The sequence below is a fragment of the Balaenoptera musculus genome, chromosome 11, assembly GCF_009873245.2.
Source record: "Balaenoptera musculus isolate JJ_BM4_2016_0621 chromosome 11, mBalMus1.pri.v3, whole genome shotgun sequence".
NCBI lineage: Eukaryota > Metazoa > Chordata > Mammalia > Artiodactyla > Balaenopteridae > Balaenoptera > Balaenoptera musculus.
The window spans coordinates 19,259,352-19,278,408 of NC_045795.1; the positions used below are offsets into that span (position 1 = coordinate 19,259,352).

The 19,057-nt window shown below is 40.9% G+C and overlaps 1 protein-coding gene across 1 annotated transcript in view; it reads right to left on the reverse strand.

Moving 5' to 3' along the window:
- The window catches only part of DCDC2 (doublecortin domain containing 2), a 159,840-nt gene extending 141,179 nt beyond the window's left edge, over window positions 1–18,661 (reverse strand). The window contains exons 1-2 of the mRNA XM_036870594.1: window positions 18,222–18,661; window positions 13,804–13,858 (exon numbers count right to left, since the gene is read on the reverse strand). Coding sequence (XP_036726489.1) covers window positions 13,804–13,858; window positions 18,222–18,514 — 348 coding nt within the window. The 5' untranslated portion in view covers window positions 18,515–18,661. The remainder of the gene's footprint in view (window positions 1–13,803; window positions 13,859–18,221) is intronic.
- Between the last annotated feature and the right edge of the window lie 396 nt (window positions 18,662–19,057).

Sequence of the window (19,057 nt, forward strand, 5' to 3'; positions counted from 1 at the left end):
ATTTTCCATTAATTGAGCTCTAACTATCAGCACAGCGCTGGAAGTTTAGTGTGTGCCATTCTGTTAAGCTCCAAACCCTCCCAACCGCAAGAAGGTCTAAAATAATAACAGAAACACAGAGCACCTCATTGCCAGACTCCCCTTCTCCACACTCCACAACAAAGCCTTCTTCTATAATCGTTTAGGATCGCTTAGATGGAGTCCTGGAAGACTGCCATTATGATTTTATAATTCTGTCTATATACTCAGAGTAATCCCATGGTGTCTGGGACACAAGCTAAACTGACATTGCTACAGATTAAAATGCAGATATCTAACCAAGATTGTCTTTCTAGGATAATTTCATTTATAATAAGCATTGGACAGGTTCTCTTGGCACCAAATCTGACGCACACAACTCCACTAACTTGACACCATAAGCTAGAGCAAAGGGAATTCATAAACAGAGAATTACAATTTGAATATGGTTCTATATAAGCAAGTGAATTAGGGAAGTGGAAGAGAGGAAGAGAGTTTAGGAATAAATAAGAGTCACTAAGTAAAAATGCTGAAAAATCCCAATGACAAATCACACTGCCTATGCCTATACTTCATTATATACATATCCATGTATACATGTTTAGATAACAGGTAAGAAGAGTCAGACAAAGTTAATCAATATTATTGATAAAATAATTGAAACAGGAATAACACAAGGGAATAGCAACCTGATTAGAAGTGCCAGCTAGAGGAAAGTTAATTCAATCCAACTTCCATATACTATTTGACTAATTTAAATATTAGCCAATTGAGAGTTCATGAGAAACAGCTACACTGCAAAAGCCATACTAAAAGAATCTCTATGCTACAGTAAATATATATATTTGTAATTTTTTAATTGATATTTCAAATCTTTTGTTGTTGTTTTTGCTTTGGGGTTTTTTTGGTTTTGTTGTTGTTTTGGCCACGCCTCGCAGCATATGGGATCTTAGTTCCCAGACCAGGGATCGAACCCGTGCCCCTGCAGTGGAAGCGTGGAGTCCTAACCACTGGACCACCAGGGAAGTCCTCAAATCACTTTTTCAATCCAGCTTTTTTTTTTTTTAATTTATTTTTGGCTGCGTTGGGTCTTCGTTGCTGCGTGTGGGCTTTCTCTAGTTGCAGCAAGCGGGGGCTACTCCTTGTTGTGGTGCGCGGGCTTCTCATTGCAGTAGCTTCTCTTGTTGCGGAGCACAGGCTCTAGGCACGTGAGCTTCAGTGACTGTGGCACGTGGGCTCAGTAGTTGTGGCTCACAGGCTCTAGAGCACAGGCTCAGCAGCTGTGGTGCACGGGCTTAGTTGCTCCGCAGCATGTGGGATCCTCCCAGACCAGGGCTCAAACCCGTGTCCCCTACATTGGCAGGTAGATTCTTAACCACTGCACCACCAGGGAAGTCCCTTTAATCCAGCTTTTTTTTTTTAATTTTACACATTATTTATTTATTTTTGGCTGTGTTGGGTCTTTGTTTCTGTGCGTGGGCTTTCTCTAGTTGCGGCGAGTGGGGGCCACTCTTCATCGCGGTGTGCGGACCTCTCACTGTCGCGGCCTCTCTTGTTGCGTAGCACAGGCTCCAGACGCGCAGGCTCAGTAGTTGTAGCTCACGGGCCTAGTTGCTCCGCGGCATATGGGATCTTCCCAGACCAGGGCTCGAACCCGTGTCCCCTGCATTGGCAGGCGGATTCTTAACCACTGCACCACCAGGGAAGTCCCTTTAATCCAGCTTTTAAAAACCAGCTGTGGGAGATCCCACAGCACACAAGCTAAAGCAAAACTCATAGTACTGGAAATTGAGTTATCTGTTCACTTCTAGAAAAACAAGCTGTGACTACGGAGTTTTATCAATCACCATATAAGTTACAGAACAGAACCTGGGCAATATCAGATGACTTCTTTCATAAATATTGCCAGAAGTCGGCAGCCCAGTTACATTAGGTTGTATAATTTGAAATAGCAAGATGGCCACGGAGGTTCATAAATCTTTGAAACTCAAAAATACTGCCAGAAGGTGAGGAAAAAAACACAAAGGAGCATGGACTGACTGCCACTAGAAATTTCCTAGAGAGAAATGTCCCAGGTTAAACATTAGACATTGCAAATATACCAAGTCCATTTAGTTTTCACTCTCCCACAGTCCCTTACCACTTAGTTTTGTCCCCAGCTAACAGGTGGGCTGAAATCAACCTTATTTCAACAAACCAAACATCCAAACTATGTAATCATGGGATGACATCTGAGCTTGATCTGGCTGGCTGCTTAAAAAGGAGTCTTTCACAATAATAAATGGGAATTTTCATTGTTGACCAAGCTAGATACTAAAGCACACCACCTTTATACTTCAGGCTGAAATAAACCAAATGTAAATAAATCACCCTACCTTTAAAAAGTGCCTCCATGCATCCATTTTGAAGTACACAGAAATATGTTTTATTTTGTACACAAAGATAAGATTATTAGCCTACTACCTGTGGGACACAGACCTTTTTAGTTGTTCTCCAATATGGTGATAGATGTAAGCTGAATTTCATATACATTCTCACCTATGCCTTAAACAATGCCACACTTGAGAGGACAGCTAGATGTTTGGGGGACAGTCTGGGGCCAGGGACCTAGTAGAACTGAGAGTCCCATGGGGTCCCAGCCCAAGTCCCTGGCTTCATTAGCATGGTGTTCTCACCATGCTGTTCCATGAGGAACAGTCTAAGGGTTTATTGCTGCTCTGTGCTACTCTGGATCTCTGAAACAAAGTTTCCACAAGTTAGGCATTTAAGATTACCCCACGCCTAGGATGGAGGTGGGAGAGCCGCCTGGCCAAAAATAACAGCTGGCATGTCAAGGGCATTGGCCTGGGGGCGGCACCAGACCTTTGAGGAGGGTCCTAAAAGGTCGTGACAGTTGAGCAGTGGCCCCCGGAGCTTGGGATCTGAGACCTGGGTTCAGGACCTGGCTGTGAACACTGGCAAATGACTTAACACGCTTGTGCCTCAGTTTTCTCATCTGTAAAATATAAATAATTACTCGTCCCATGTGATTATTTCAAAGATGGCATATGTGAAAGATTTTTAAATGTAAGGAGTTATAAAAGTATAATGTATTTTTATTACAATTCATATCATCATCATACATTATGTAATATATAATTGGTATGCTATGTGATATATAATTATGTTACATTTTATAACAATATATATTGAATATATATTAAATATCTTTCCTTTTTTCAGAAAAAAAAAAAGATTACCCCACGCGCGCATGCACACACACACACACACACACACACACAAATCTGTTCTTAAAGAGAAACATAATTTAAACTGTTTCTATATCCTAATAAAAAATGAATGCATCATCATAGATGACCTTATATGCTTGTTTATTATTACTGACTCCTTTGAGTTTCACTTCCCTTATTCCTTTAACACCTCACTCTCTTGGGTTTTCTTTTCTGAATGTACAATGTGTGGGGAAGAAAAACTGAAACATCTCTTTAGATGGTTGCTGTATCTGTCAAGGAGGCTATGCTACAGTTCCAAATACAAAAACCACATTCCAAAACAGGAATATTCTCCAAACCCTTTACTTTCATGGTGTGCCTTCAAATTTTGTTGCTTTTGAAAAATTCTGACTGGGAGTACCAGCACATCACAGCACCGCCTGCTTATTTACACAGAAGAACTCTCTGAAACTTGAGAAATCACAGCAGAAGGTACCAGCACGGATTGCTGCCAGTCACCTGGGCAGGTCCCTCCCACACACTGCTGCCTCCATGAGGGACTGTGATGACAGCCTGGGCAGTGGTCCTTCTGGGTTTTTCCAGGAAGACTCTGACAGCAACCTAACCCACGAAACCTTAGGTTAGAGGGAGACCTCAGTTCACCTCTGCCATTTTGGTATGCAACTGAAATATGCAAGTCAAAGGAATGGATTTATAGTTTAAAACAGATGAAAAGAAGATACGACACTTTCTTTCAATAAATGCTTAGTAGTCTTAACCAAGTTTTTTAAAGCTTTCTTTCAATCTGACTGAAATTCTTCAAACTTCACACCACAGCTTAATTTTTTTTCCCCTTTTCGGTACCCAGCTATGATGGAGAAGACCTAGTCACCATATTCTTTATAAGCATTGAAGCCAATTATTAATTAGGTCTAAACAAAAAATTCTCTCCCCTTGGATTAACAATCTGTGGTATTATTTTTCCCATCTTTTATACTTTTTCACACAGCTTTTCTTTGAAAACTCTTTTCAGCGTCCTCTGACAACAATTACCTTGTTGTAATTTCTGATTGGCACATACTCAGTGTCTTTTTATATCTGTGTGGTTAGAATCTAGCCCACTGCCTGGCATTCAGCAGGCTCTGGATAAATATTCTCAAGAAACTGTGAAATCGTACATGAGCAGCATTCAATAAATGGTTGAGCATAATTTGTCTTCCTTGACTATACTTTGCTATTTGGTCACATTTTCCTATTATTCCTACTATGTGGACATAATCATATTTCCATCATGAATTGTCCCTTTGACTCACAAGAAAATGCAATAAGCTCATTCTAAAAATTATCCTAAAATGTGAACCTAAGTATTGACTTTCTAGTAGATGCACAGTATCCATCAATGAAAAGTTTGGTATACCTTGGCAGAACTTCAAATCATACTAAATATGCCTAAAATTTCATCTTCTGTGTTTCCAAATCTCATGCACTATAAGAACACGAAGTTCTGTTGGTGTTGCCAAAAGGACTTTGTTTTAGTGGGGCCAATGAAATGTCCTACTGAGAATAGTTCAATACTTAGATTAAGTGATATTTTTAAACACACACAATTAGCTAGCAATTTCTTTTATTAGATACTTTTTCTATTTTTTCTTAAAAGGTTGATAATTATTTTATAACTGTTTATTAAATGTCTGTCTTTGCTTAGAACAGCTTATTACTACAAATAAAAAAGATATACATACTCTAATTTGCACATCTTCCAATTTCACAGACATTCTAAAATCATGTCTAAATGCCAAATAGAAAATGCAAGATATTTGGAACAAATGCCATGGCACATGTTAATGGACAAACTAAAATCACCAGTCTTTTAGCTTTTGATCAGAGCTGAATAGGGTTATTAATGGATATTTTTCATTAGACCAATATTTTCCAGGTTGACATAAACACTTCTCTCTTTCTTCCTCTTGTTCACACACATACACACACACACTGTTCAATACTGAGAAAAGCGAACAGACAAGAAAGTGTGAAAGAAAAATGAGGGACTTCCCTGGTGGTCTAGTGGTTAAGAATCCGCCTTCCAATGCAGGGGACGTGAGTTCAATCTCTGGTCAGGGAACTAAGATCCCACATGCCGCGGGGCAACTAAGCCCGCGTGCCGCAACTACAGAGCCCTCACACCACAACTAGACAGAAGCCCTTGCACCACAGCGGAGGATCCTGCATGCCGCAACAAAGATCTCATGTGCCGCAACTAAGACCCGACACAGCCAAAAATAAAATAAATAAATATTCTTTAAAAAGAAGAAAGAAAAATGTAATATGGCCAGTTTTGTTCTTCAACAGAAAACTCTGTCTTCCTAGAGCCTTGGCAAGGTCACAGACACCTTGGAATCACCATGACCACTGATGTGAACTGGCTGTCCTTAAAAGAATGCTTCTCACTTAGCAGATACATTAGAGAGATGGGGGAAAGGTGTAAAATAAAAGATTGGAAAGGGGCTTCAACTATTGTTGGAAGAACTCACAAAAGTGGGTTTCATTTTCTTTGATTCTTCGATAAATTAGTAAACTTGACTAACATAATCTGGAAATCTTTCCCCAAGTTAAAGAAAGAAATATTTAGGAGTTTAACTATTTTGTAGTTCCCCCTTTGAACTCAGAATTCCCAGGCTAAAGATTAGTTAGTGAAACCACAGAGCCCCATGCCTTCCTGCAGTAAGGTTAATAATTACACCCAATTTAATGTCTAGAAATCCATTCCCAACCCAAAGCCTTTAAGTAGCAAATCTCATAGTATGTTTCACTGGAGATGATGCCTAATAATTAAACTGAAATGTGAAGTTTTGATAATGATATTCAAAATCTTAAAGACATTCACTGGAGTGACTGACCAGAAGTACAACCCATGTTCCCACAACCTTTTCAGACCAGGCCAAGTTCTGAGGTTTCAAAAACTCGCTTCCTTTCTTTCCTCCTCTCCAAGGTACTCCTGCAATACTCTACCCCATTAAGAAGAAACAACGGTTATCCAAATTCTCCATAAATGAAAATCTAAACTGAGAGAGGTATATTCAAGAGGAGCCAATATGATGTTTATCCAACGAGGAAGCTTCCACTCCTTGGGAAGACAGTCATTGGTGCCTTTGGATTTTAATTTGAAGATTTCTTTTTAAGACAGCAGTTCAGGACTTCCTTGGTGGCGCAGTGGTTAAGAATCCACCTGCCAATGCAGGGGACATGGGTTCAATCCCTGGTCCAGGAAGATCCCACATGCCACGGAGCAACTAAGCCCGTGCACAACAACTACTGAGCCTGCGTGCCACAACTACTGAAGCCCGTGTGCCTAGAGCCTGTGCTCCACAACAAGAGAAGCCACTGCAAAGAGAAGCCCGCGCACCGTAACGAAGAGTAGCCCCCACTCACCACAACTAGAGAAAGCCTGCACACAACAATGAAGACCCAATGCAGCCATAAATAAATAAATAAATAAATAAATAAATTTATGAAAAAGAAAAAAAAAAGACAGAAAGAAAAGCAACTGGAGTGGGAGTAGAACAGAGAAGAGAATGGCAGAGGGAAAAAAAAGAAAGAGGAGGTCAAGAAGCAAGGTCAAAGACTAGAACCTGAACTGGCATATAAGACCAAGCTATTTTTAAGAATGAGGAAGTCTGATATTAAGTTTTGAGTTGTTGGCACTTCTAGATTACCTATAAAACCCACTCCATTTCTACAAACCATTGGTAAATTTCACCACACACAAACTTGTGGGAACGGGGTATTTGTGTGGACATCAATGAGAGGATTTCACCTCTGAGTTGGTGGGGCCTTAAACAAATACAACCTGTAGAGGAACAAGACAGTCCATGAACTCAGCTAATACTTTGGAAGCAGAAGCTCAGGCAAAGAGGTGAGCATGAGGTAATAATCCTTGCAGGAATTCACAGAAGTCTTGGGGAGAATGTAGGACATTCCAAAGGCTAAGTAATGGAGGTTCAAGCCAATTTTATCTCGACCATAGGAGATGGACAACTCCAGCCATTATTCAGGTTACAACTAGCAGCTTGGTGTTTATAACTCCAGGAAAATGGAACAAATTTTCCAGAAATTAGGAGTTTATTGCTCCTCAAAAATTAGTCCCATTATTTCCTGACCCATTATCGATAAAGTTCGAAAACTGTTTAGCCCTTAAAATGTGGGCTTTTGAGCCAAAGAAATCTACAAGTTCTACAACAAAGATCAATGTTGGTAGAGTTAAAAGTAAGGCATGGCAGGCAAGGAAGGCTAGTAGTCAACTCCATGAGGACAGGGGCCATGTTATTTGGTTCTCAGGTGACAAGCACAATGCCTGGCACATAGCAGTCACACAGTAAATCCATGTTAAATGAATAACATTCATTTAATATAGCTCCAAATTATACTAGAGACAATAAATGAATCACACAAAGGTTTAACTAAACTAATTTTATCCCTGAAACAAAAGCTAGATAGATAGTGGCCATGAAGACTTTTAAGTTATTTGAGACATCCCACCCATATGTGAAATGCAGAATCACCAGGCACGTTTGAGGCAAACAGATGTCTCCCTTAACTATGATAAGGAACATTCAACACTATAGAGAATTAAAACGACTACCAGCCTATTAATGTTAGGTACTATACAGAATTAGCAGACCTCCTAGGGACGTACAATCTAACAGGCAGCTCTGACACATGTGTTAAAGCCTCATCGGTTGATGACTACCAGCAACAGGAACAAATCTGTAGTCAGACAAAATCAGATTTATTGATTTGGTGCAGCGAGGGATGGCACTCAGAGAAAGCACAAAATGACGCTGAGAAAGGCGGAGAAAGGAATCATCTTTTGTAAGGTTTGGGTTCTCGTTGAAGGATTCCAAGGAGGGTCTAAGGGAAGCCGATTCAGTTCTGGAGTGACTGCAGTTTTGAGGTGAAATTAGATGTGGGGATTAACTAGAGGTTGTTATGAGGCGAGGGCGATTTAGCAACTAAAGATGCCCAGTAGGGAATTCCCTGGTGGTCCAGTGGTTAGGATTCCACGCTTTCACTGCTGTGGCCCGGGTTCAATCCCTGGTCGGGGAACTAAGATCCCGCAAGCTGCGCGGCACGGCCAAAAAATAAAAACAAAAAATAAAGATGACCAATAAAATATGAGAACAGCAAAGCAGGTCTGGAGTGTCAGCCGCAAGTAAGCATTAATCACTGAAAGGGAGGCCCTTATTGCCACAGCTGCTGCATAACTGGGAGAAGCAGTGTTCTATGATAACTTTGCAGCTGGCCTGCGATGTGTCTGTCCTCCAAGCCTGACTAGTGGCAAGGCTGCCTTTGTTGCTTCTCCATCCAGCTGATTTTCACTCTGTCGGAGACAGGCTTTGATCTTTACACAGATACAAGTATTAAATAATCCTCCTTAATCAAGGAGTAGAAAGGGACATTCTCAAAACCTTAATCTAAGAGAAATGGGCCAAAAATAAGAGATTCTGTTATATTTAAAATCTTTTCAAAACTGGCTGACCCATAAACCTAATCCCATCTACCCTTCTTCAGTCCTCCAAGCATCCCTCTAGCCCAGCACATGTGCCCTGGATAATAATAGTTGGTTTATTTCCCTGTCTTCTCCCCTGCACTCCAAACTCCTAAAAAAGCAGAGAAGTGCTCATTTTATACCTGGTGACTCACAGCTCCCAGCGCACCCTAAGTGCTGTGTAGCCAAGCTGTCTGCTTGTCTCCTCTGTCCAGAATGGCCCTATCCAGCGCCTCTTACACAGTGAAACAGATTTTGCTCTCTAAATAAGTATTAAAGAATGTCATAATCTGGGGGCTTCCCTGGTGGCGCAGTGGTTGAGAATCTGCCTGCCAATGCAGGGGACACAGGTTCGAGCCCTGGTCTGGGAAGATCCCACATGCCGCAGAGCAGCTGGGCCCGTGAGCCACAATTACTGAGCCTGCGCGTCTGGAGCCTGTGCTCCGCAACAAGAGAGGCCGCGATAGTGAGAGGCCCGCGCACCGCGATGAAGAGTGGCCCCCGCTCGCCGCAACTAGAGAAAGCCCTCGCACAGAAACGAAGACCCAACACAGCCAAAAATAAATTAAAAAATAAATAAATATAACATGAATGAACCTTGAAGAAAAAAAAAAAAAAAGAATGTCATAATCTAAAGGATTCACTACACGGATGAGACAGGGGAGAGCTGATCAGCCGATCAGCAACATCTACAACTCTAGGTCGAAGAAGAAGGAAGCTTCCCTTGGAAGAGTTCACCGATGGCCTTGTTGCCGCCTGATAAAAGTCAAAAGCACTTGAAATAAACAGCTCAGCGCAAATGGAGTTGAACCCCTACCAAACTGAATTGCTTATTATGCAGTACTGGAGATTTTTGTGTATCTGTCTTTTCAGCAAGACTGTAAATTTCTGGAGGTGAGAGGTTATACATGTCTTGTTCATTCTGCTCCCCTGCTCTCTGCCTACCATGCTGCACAGTACGGGTGTTCAATCATGTGAAAGCAAAGTGGATAAAGCAGAAAAATAAGAAGACCCTCCTTCAGTTAAAGGGAAAGGGTAAAAGCACCATGCGGGCTGGTAAGCAAGAGGAAAGGTACCCCACGTGCGGATCAGAGGCTCCCAGTGCATGAGGACAGAGGGCTCCACAGACGGCTTCCCTGAGAGAGGAAAGGAAGAAGCTGGCGAGTGGACTTGGAACGCGGAAACACAGAACGAGGTCTGAAACTGGGCAGAGAGGAGGGGGAAAGGAAGCAGACAGAGGACTGGGAAGACATAAATAAGGAGATGAACTACCAAGGTCAGAAGATGAGGACAGTGTCTTTATTAAAACCACCACCGATGCAGGCAAAGCGGGAAGAGAGATGAAAATATAGCTCAACGCAATGACTGGGGAATAGAGGCAGGAGTCCAAGGGGGGCCTAGAAGGTCTCTTTATCTGGATGTTATTAAAAGCAAGACCTGGTGTTGAGAGGTAAGGGAGGGCTCAGAGCCTACAGCGCAGCCCAACTTTGGAGCAGGTGCAAACCACCAGTCACCATTTTGCTTTTCTTTCTCCCATCTCCTTTTTCTTCTCTGTCTTTCCTCCGCTTCCTCTCCCCCTTCCTCCTGCTGCAAAAAGTGTGGGCCACATAAGACCACGTATTTCTTTCAGGTTAGTGGAACAGGTGCATTAGAGTTCTGCCTTTGTCTGTCCTGATGACACGGCTACAAAGAAGAAGAGGAATAGGACTAGCTGTCCTTTCAGTGTCTCTTCAAAGATGAGTTTCGTGGCACAGAAGGGCAATGACAGAAACCACAGCAGAACCTGGAACGTCCAGATGACATGCCCATTCTCATTACGTGACCTGCAGTCAGCAAGTGGATACCACTGTGTCTAAACTATTAACTGTCTAAAGAACAAGCAAACTGTATTATGGACTTGGGCGGGGGGTGCTCCGGGAGGAGGAGAGGAATGCTGCTGGCCCCCAGCACCCACTGGCTGGGTTTCCTACCACACGCGAAAACCTAGCCACAGCTGTGGGACCCAACGCCACACGTCCTACAAAACCCCAACAAACGGCAAAAGTCCTTCTGTTATAACGTGCACTGTGAATAATCAGAATATGCTTCAAGCAATTAGAAAAATTGAAGCATCTACCTCAATGTGGTGGCTTTTATTAGGTAACCCCAACACTGAAAACTTAAACAATATGAAATACGTCAGATTTGAGGGAAGTGTCCCCAGTTTTGATGAATAGGTAATTTTACTAACTCTTCATATTGAAACGTCTTTGAATAGACATTGTTTGTACTACTACTGCATTGAAACTTCTTCTCTGAAACAACTCTAAACTCTCCAATTCTATGTATTCATGTTCCCACTTCAAAATTATTTCTGTGAATCCCTCCCTGTGATTGGGAGAAAGATGTGTTATCTTCCTCAAAGAATAGCAGTCATCAACAGTATTTTACCAGGTGTGCACTCTTTTCTCAGTAGACACAAATGTTGAAAGGAAATCACCACCTTAGATCAAGAAAATAGAATCTATAATATTGTGAAAGGCCAGTGTCTGTCAAGTTTGTTCTCAAATTTTGAACATAGATTGTCCTCTAAGTTATAAACTTGTGGAATTCTAGAAGTCTGATGGTTAATCACTTGTGAAAAAGAGAGAGGTATTTCTGCCCAGTAAGAATTACACACACAAAAGCGAGGTTCTCAGCTCAGCCTACAAAAGCCTTTCTGACTTGTGCTCCACCTAAAACAACATCAATAAGACTGCAGAACCAACAGTGAAAGTGATATCTCTATGGGAAAATGCATTCAGAGTTCCTATTTTGGATGCCCGGAACCCAAAACTCTCCCTTTCTGGCAATGAAAACAGGGGTCCCCTTGCTCAAAGCAGGCTTTGTGTGTGGTCATGGTGTGGACTTTGGGGAGGAGGGTATCTGTGTTGAAGATCAAGACTGGAAAGGCAAGGGACTTCCCTGGTCCAGTGGTTAGGACTCCTCACTTCCACCGCAAGGGGCACGGGTTTGATGCCTGGTGGCGGAACTAAGATTCTGCATGCCATGCAGTGCGGCCGAAAAAAAAAAGACTGGAAATGCAAAGTGAGGGAAGTAAATACACTGCTGTCTAGACTGGGAGGGAAGGTTGAGGGGGACAAAAGTGGGAGAGTGGGGCTTGGGTGAGTGAGGGAAAGTGCTGAAGGTCACGGACAAAGAGAACAGTTTCTCACCACCTCTTCCCACCTGCTCTGCATCCCCAAAATGACCCCCTTTGGAAGACTGCGAGGGGAAGGACTGGGAAGAAATGAAAGGCTACAGCAGGATCCATGCAGTTAGAGCAAATGAGAAGGGGCAGGAATCACCAGTAAGAAGTAAAGTGGGAGAGATACAGTGTTCTAGAAGAGGGAGAGATGCTGTCTTCTAGTTGGAGATAAGGGGTGGATTTGTCACATGTAAGACGTGCATTCATAAATCAGAACCTTGTCTGTGTGGCCTGTGCACAGGCCCCAAGTAAAGAGAAATCAATAGTTACTGCTCCAAAGCGGAAGAACAATTAGCAAATTAAATTCACTAGAGTCCTTGTGAATGCTTCTTTTGTTAAGGATAATCTTTTTTATTTAACTATATTCCAAAAATTTTTTGCACACCTCTTGCAATTTGCCAGACCCAATATCTTCATCAAAGACACTGGAATCCAGAGTAAATATACGCTCATAATTTTTTTGGAATTCACACATTACAAATCCTACTGCAGAAATTCAGCTTCAGTCACTAACTTCAAGCAAGGTATTGATAGCTTACTTCAAGCGGTTGTGTGTCCTTCAAACAATATTATATCCAGAACTAATACACTAATGTCTTTTCTTACTACTTGCTACAGATATTAACTAGCAGTCATTCTTTACCTGTAACATAAGCACCACCTGAAAAATTTATATTTTTGTCTACGTTAAGCTATAAATCGTATCACTTTCATAAATAATCAACTTTTCATACATTGAAAATCAAAAATACAAACAATATTATTTTAAATAATGTCTGGGATTACCACGTTCTCCCACAAATTATTTGAATCATGAATTTAATCTTGCGTTATTAAAAACACTGCACAATTAAAATTTTTTCTTACGTAGTTTTTTTTTTTTTTCCTAGAGAGACCAACTTGGTCCTGTTGGGCATAAACCCAGCATGGGAGGAAATGGCCAGAGCCGAGGAGTCTCCCTGGGGCTCTGCACTACAAATGAGGAAAAACTCCTTTTCCTGTTAGTCATTTCTGCACTGGCAGGACACACCCACTGGGAGCACTTGACTCTGTGGGGTCCAAATGGGAGGAGGGCAAGTCTGGCTGGTGAACAGAATCCCAATCTGGGTTTAACTATCATTTTCCCTGTCTCACTGGGACGTTTAAGGCTATTGCCTTAATTTTGTTTTTAATCTATTTTTTCATCCATAGACTAAGGAATACATCCTATAGAATACCCACTAGAGATGATTCCACTAGGGATCCAGATGCTATGTGGAACATAGTGGAATGAATATCTATGTCACAAGACTCATTGCCAGTCTTCATGCAAGCTTCTGGTGACCACGCTCAAGTGAACTTTAATGCAAGTTAACATGGAGGTGTTTTCCTGATATCACAGGAAGTCTTAACAGGCTCATTTGAAAGCCTCAGGGCCAGTCAGAGTGATCCTGGCCATTTCAGACATTGGACTGTCAGAAGCAAGTCAGGACAGGGGATGTAGTTTTGGCAAAGGTTGGTATCACGGCGCTCAGAATCTCTTCTCACTTGACAGGGAAAATCCCTGTGGGTTTCAACCAGAGAACACACAGCTAGAAAATGGGAGAATAAGAGCATGCTGTGTCTAGTCCTACACATCTGTGGACACCTACTCAGTCTGTTTGTTTCTGATAATGATCCACAGAAAGGGTTATCTTTGCCTTAAAACATCTAATGTCCTCTTTATATACATTAGACAATTTATCTCGATTAGAATGTCATCCAAATCTCTAAGACATACCATAAGAAACACAAAGCAGCACTGTTACTATTATTTGCATTACCTCTGTATTCACAACTTCCATTGGTCTTTTCTTGATTTCTCCTATGTCCAAGTAACTGGGGGGAAAAAAAAAACAATAAGGGCTTCTTTTATTACTTTTGAATCAGCTATGTAAATGTCTTTTTAAAAATTATTGAAAAGTAAAGCTAGCCATAGGAAATACTTAAGCCTAAAGCAAAAATCAATGGCTACTAATTAAAAGCCATTATAATAACAGGAACTGCTTTCAGGGCTGACACATGTCCATGCTAAACTTCAATGAAATTGAAGTCTTAGAAATACATACTTCCATTGGGGAACATTTTTCCCCACAATGGTCAGCTACTTACTATATATATGGTATTTCTTATTTTTATATCAATTTTGATATAAAGAGTGGTTTGTGTGTAAAGCTGCTTAACAGTTAGTTCTATTAATCACAGACTTTAGGCCAAAGAAAGTAGTACTGATCCCATGCATTAGAGTAACAACTGTGAAAAGCTGGGAAATCTTTTTTCCTAGGAGAGCACTTTAATTATGCAGAAATGCTCAGCCATGTGGGATGGTTTAGGCATTGGCTCAGCTAAAATACAGATGGGTAAACTAGTTAACCTCTGGAGACCCCTATCATTCCATTACTATTTGCTACATATATTAACTAGTGATCATTCTTTAGCTATAGCATAAGCACAACCTAAAAACTTTATACCTTTGTCCACTTCAAGCTATCTGTCCATCACTGTGATCTCGTTCCACTGTGCTTCATACATAGAAGGTGCTAAATAAATGTTTTAATATTAAAAATAAATATAAATCTAGGATTTAATTTATAACCATAGATAGAAAGATAGATACATTCTCTGCCTCAACTACCATAATTGCTGAGTTGCCAAAAATTTTATATTAGAATTAATTTTGGCTATGTTTTATTTTGTTGTTTTTTGGATAGAACGCTTTAGTTAATCCATACCTCTGGAAATTATCATGTATTTCTCTTACATAAACAGTATTATACAAGACAGTGAAAATTCTCCCTCTGCTTAACAATAAAATGGGTCTTTCGGAAATCTTCAGGGACTGATTTCCAACATAACAATAAAACATTCTAACTGTCATGTGCAGGAAAGTGATTTCAGATCCACATGTAGTAGAGTCAACGTCCCAAAATGCATAAGGAAAACTCTGGGGAAAATAACAATCTCTAGAATTCTCTGCTATAAAATAAAGGTTTAATAGCTACCTGAAGTTTAATCACCGTTTCAAAAATATTAGAAGAAATATGAGTAAAAGATATGCAAGAACAAAGTTGATCATTTTCATTCGAAAAATATTTTTCCACCATTGCTGTCTTCCCCAACATCAATTAGGGTCTACATGGCATGAATTACCCTCAATATCTTTTGGGCTTTCTTTTGTTCTGCCAGTTTCTTCATTTGTTATGTAAACTTAAAACTGCAAAGCTTCAAATATATTCAGCATTTAAATCTTCTTGGCTTCTATCATTATAACCATAGATATTACCACTTTAACACAAATAAATATTCATCTGTCAGCATGGAAAATTAACCATGGACACGTTATAACAAACTCAGGGTTTTTGTGAGTTAAAAGCAAAACTAACCATGCAAATCTCTTTATATATATATATATATATATATATATATATATATATATGAAGAGTGATCTGAAGTGCACTTTCTATTTGGTTTGGAACTGTACCTGTTTTTATCTTTTGAGTTGGTAGCACAAATAAACAAAAGAGAATACAAATTATTAAAGTGAGTCTGGAATTGCAGATTTACGTTCCCATGAAATTGCTTCATATGAAAAGTATTTAATTTAAAAAATTAACAAAGTATATGATGAAAGGAACTGGACACAGAGATGCTTTGCATTTATAACACTTCGTTGTTTACAAAACACATTCACATCCATACCATTTACTTTCTACAACAAGACTGTGAGGTAGGAATGGTTATGTTCCTTTTCTGCATTAGGAAACTGACTAGCTGTGTCAAGTGAATTGCACAAGGATGCAGAGCTAATAAACAGCTCAAACCAAGTCTCCTGACTCTCAGCTTTAAGTTCTAAGTTATTTTGAAGTACAGTTTCATTTGGCTCTTCTCTAAGGAAGTTAGACAAAGCATACTAAAGGAGGTTTCAGGGAAGGGAAACTAAATCCAAATGTATCCCTCACCTCCCATAAAAAGAACATCTGGCATAACAAAAAAGCAGAACACCTAGAACTCAATTTAAACAAACTTACACAAGCTAGGATGATATTAGATAACTTTAGTGATACTTGGGAAAATAGTTCTACACAGTTAAAATCAGAACTCACAAGCATAGATTTTATGGTAAAGGTATGTTTTTTGCCATCCTGAGGCCCAAGCTGAATTTTAATTAAAATATTATATTAAAAACTATGGGGGGAAAAAAACCTATGGAATATAGACTTACCATACAATCCAGCAATTCCACTCCTAGGTATATACCCAAAGAGAAATGAAAACTTATACATACCCAAATAATGAAAACTTGTATATACCCAAAGAGAAATGAAAATGTTCATAGCAGCATTATTCATATTAGCCAAAAGTGAAGCAATCCAAATATCCATCAACTGATTAACGGATAAACACAATGTGGTATAGCCATATCATGGAATATTATTCAACAATAAAAAGAATGAAGTACTGATACATACTATAACATGATAAGCCTTGAAAACATTATGCTAAGTGAAAGAAGACAGAAACACCAAAGGTCATATATTGTATGGTTCCTTTTACAGGCATACCTCATTTTATTACACTTAAGAGATATTGCATTTTTTTACAAATTGAATCAGGTTTGTGGCCACCCTGCATGGAGCAAATCTATCAGCGCCATTTTTTCCAACAGCATTTGCTCACTTCATGTCTCTGTGTCACATTTTGGTAATTCTTGCAACATTTCACACTTGTTCATTATATTATATTTGTTATGGTAATCTGTGATCAGTGATCTTTGATGTTACTACTATGACTTGCTAAGGGCTCAAATGATGATTAGCATTTTTTAGCAATAAAGTATTTTTTAAATAAGGCATGTACTTTTTTTAGACATAATGTTATTATTGCACACATAATAGACTACAGCATAGTGTAAACATAACTTTTATGTACACTGGGAAACCAAAAAACTCCTGTGACTTGCTTTATTGCAATATTCACTTTATTGCAGTGGTCTGGAACACAACTGGCAATATCTCCGAGGTATGCCTGTATATAAAATGTCCAGAATAGACAAATCCATAGAGACAGAGAAACTAACCACTACTGATTAGTGGTTACTAGAGGATGGGGAGAAGGGGAAACTGGGAAGGTACAGGGTTTCTTTTTGGAGTGATGGAAATGTTCTAATATTAGTTTGTGGTGATGGCAGCAAAACTCTATGAATATACTAAAAACCACTGTGGTTTATGTTATGTGAAATATATCTCAGTAAAGCTATAAAAAAAAAAAACCCTATGGAATATTAAATTCTACCTGTCCTACAGTACCCACCCCCACGAGGAATAATTTCTCTCAACTCCCATATAACTTTAACTATTTTTCTAATTGCACTCATTCTTTTGTACTTTGCATTAAAATTACTGGTGTGCATGTAGTCTGTCTCCTGTTAGATTGTGAACTCCAAAAGACAAGGAGTCCTGTCTTATCTCTGTTCCCTTCAGAGAACTAAGCACAGTTTGCTGATTCACTGAATGCCCACAATAAGTGAGCGCCCTGCCAGGAACTGGGGATAAGCACCACTAACGACCCCTGTCCTTGAAGGTTTAACCATCAAGTACCTGGTGACAGACATGTAGACAAATACAGTAAGCGAGTAAACTTTTCCAAGCATTAAGGAAATAACATAAACGTGCAGGAGGTGGGAGGAGGGTCACAAAGTGGGGTGTGGTCAGTTCTACTTGGAACTGAAAGGTTGAAAGCACTTTTCTTCACGGGTGACAATACTTCCAAGTGATTTTTAAGAAGTCTTTATTTAAACTAAAATGATAGGTTCCAACATTGTAAATCAACTATACTCCAACAAAAATTAAAATGATAGGTTCCAAGCAAAAGTGGAAAGAGAAAAAGCAGAACAGAAAATGCCAAATATCTAACATGACGTTTGCGTTACTCTTTCCAAATAGCTAGTCACGGAATACTTTTTTTTTTTTGATTCCCACTCCTTATACACACATTTAAAGTCCGTGTCTACTGCTCCGTACGTGAACTTTCTTTTCCAATCACACTTTCAACCTCTGACCCCAGCTGCAGCGGGAGCCTTGAGTGGCATCAACCCGCACAGTCACAGCCCCTGGGCGCACCGAGGTGTGGGGTGAGGCGGGGGTTATTCCATTCCACCTTAGAACCCTCTGAAATGGCGGGCGGAGGAGATAGAAGGACTCACTTGAGTTTCTTGAAGGCTTCCTGGCCCCCAGCCACGTAGTTGCCCCCGCTCTGGATCTGGTCTAGCTTCCGGATGCGGTGCCCGGCCCGCGGGGTGTAGATGTTCCTGACGGCCCCGAAGGGCGCCTGAACGCCGCCCGTCACCTCCTTGAGGAAGACGTCGAAGCTGGACACCTTCTTCTCGTGGAAGACGAAGCGGCGCCCCGCGAAGAAGGGGTCCCCGTTGCGGTACACCAGCACGCTCTTCACGACCGGCTGAGACAGGTGGCTGGACCTGGCGCTGGTGCCGCTCATCTTCCCCACGGCACGCCGCTCCGGCTCGCTTCTCAGCGGGGAGGCACCTCCGCTGCCCCAGCGGCCTCACGGCGCACGCGGCGCGGGGTCGCGTCCTGAAACGAATGGGCAACAGACAAGCTCACGGGTAAAGGAGAAGCAACTGCGTATGCCCGTCGTTCACCCCGCGAAGACCCTGCAGCTGCAGGACACGTTCAAGTAGTTCAGCGGAGTCTGCACAGCCAATCAGCAATCGCGCTGCGCGCACGACACCTGTTTCACTCGCTACCGGCAGAATTAAGGCGTAACCACCTCTGCACAGGAGCCGCGCGGGGGGCTTGAAACAGGCAAACTTCGTGCCCCCGGGAGGGAGGTGGGAATACACACACACACACACACACACACACACACACACACACACGAATTATAAAATTATAAATGTGATGAAACTTCTTTCCTCGCCTGGCTCTCTCCCCTCTCAATCTTTTGTTTGTTCCCAAAGTAATTAGGGTTCTGGCTGGAATTGCCCAGATTTTTCTTTGCCGAGAAATAAATGCCTAAAGT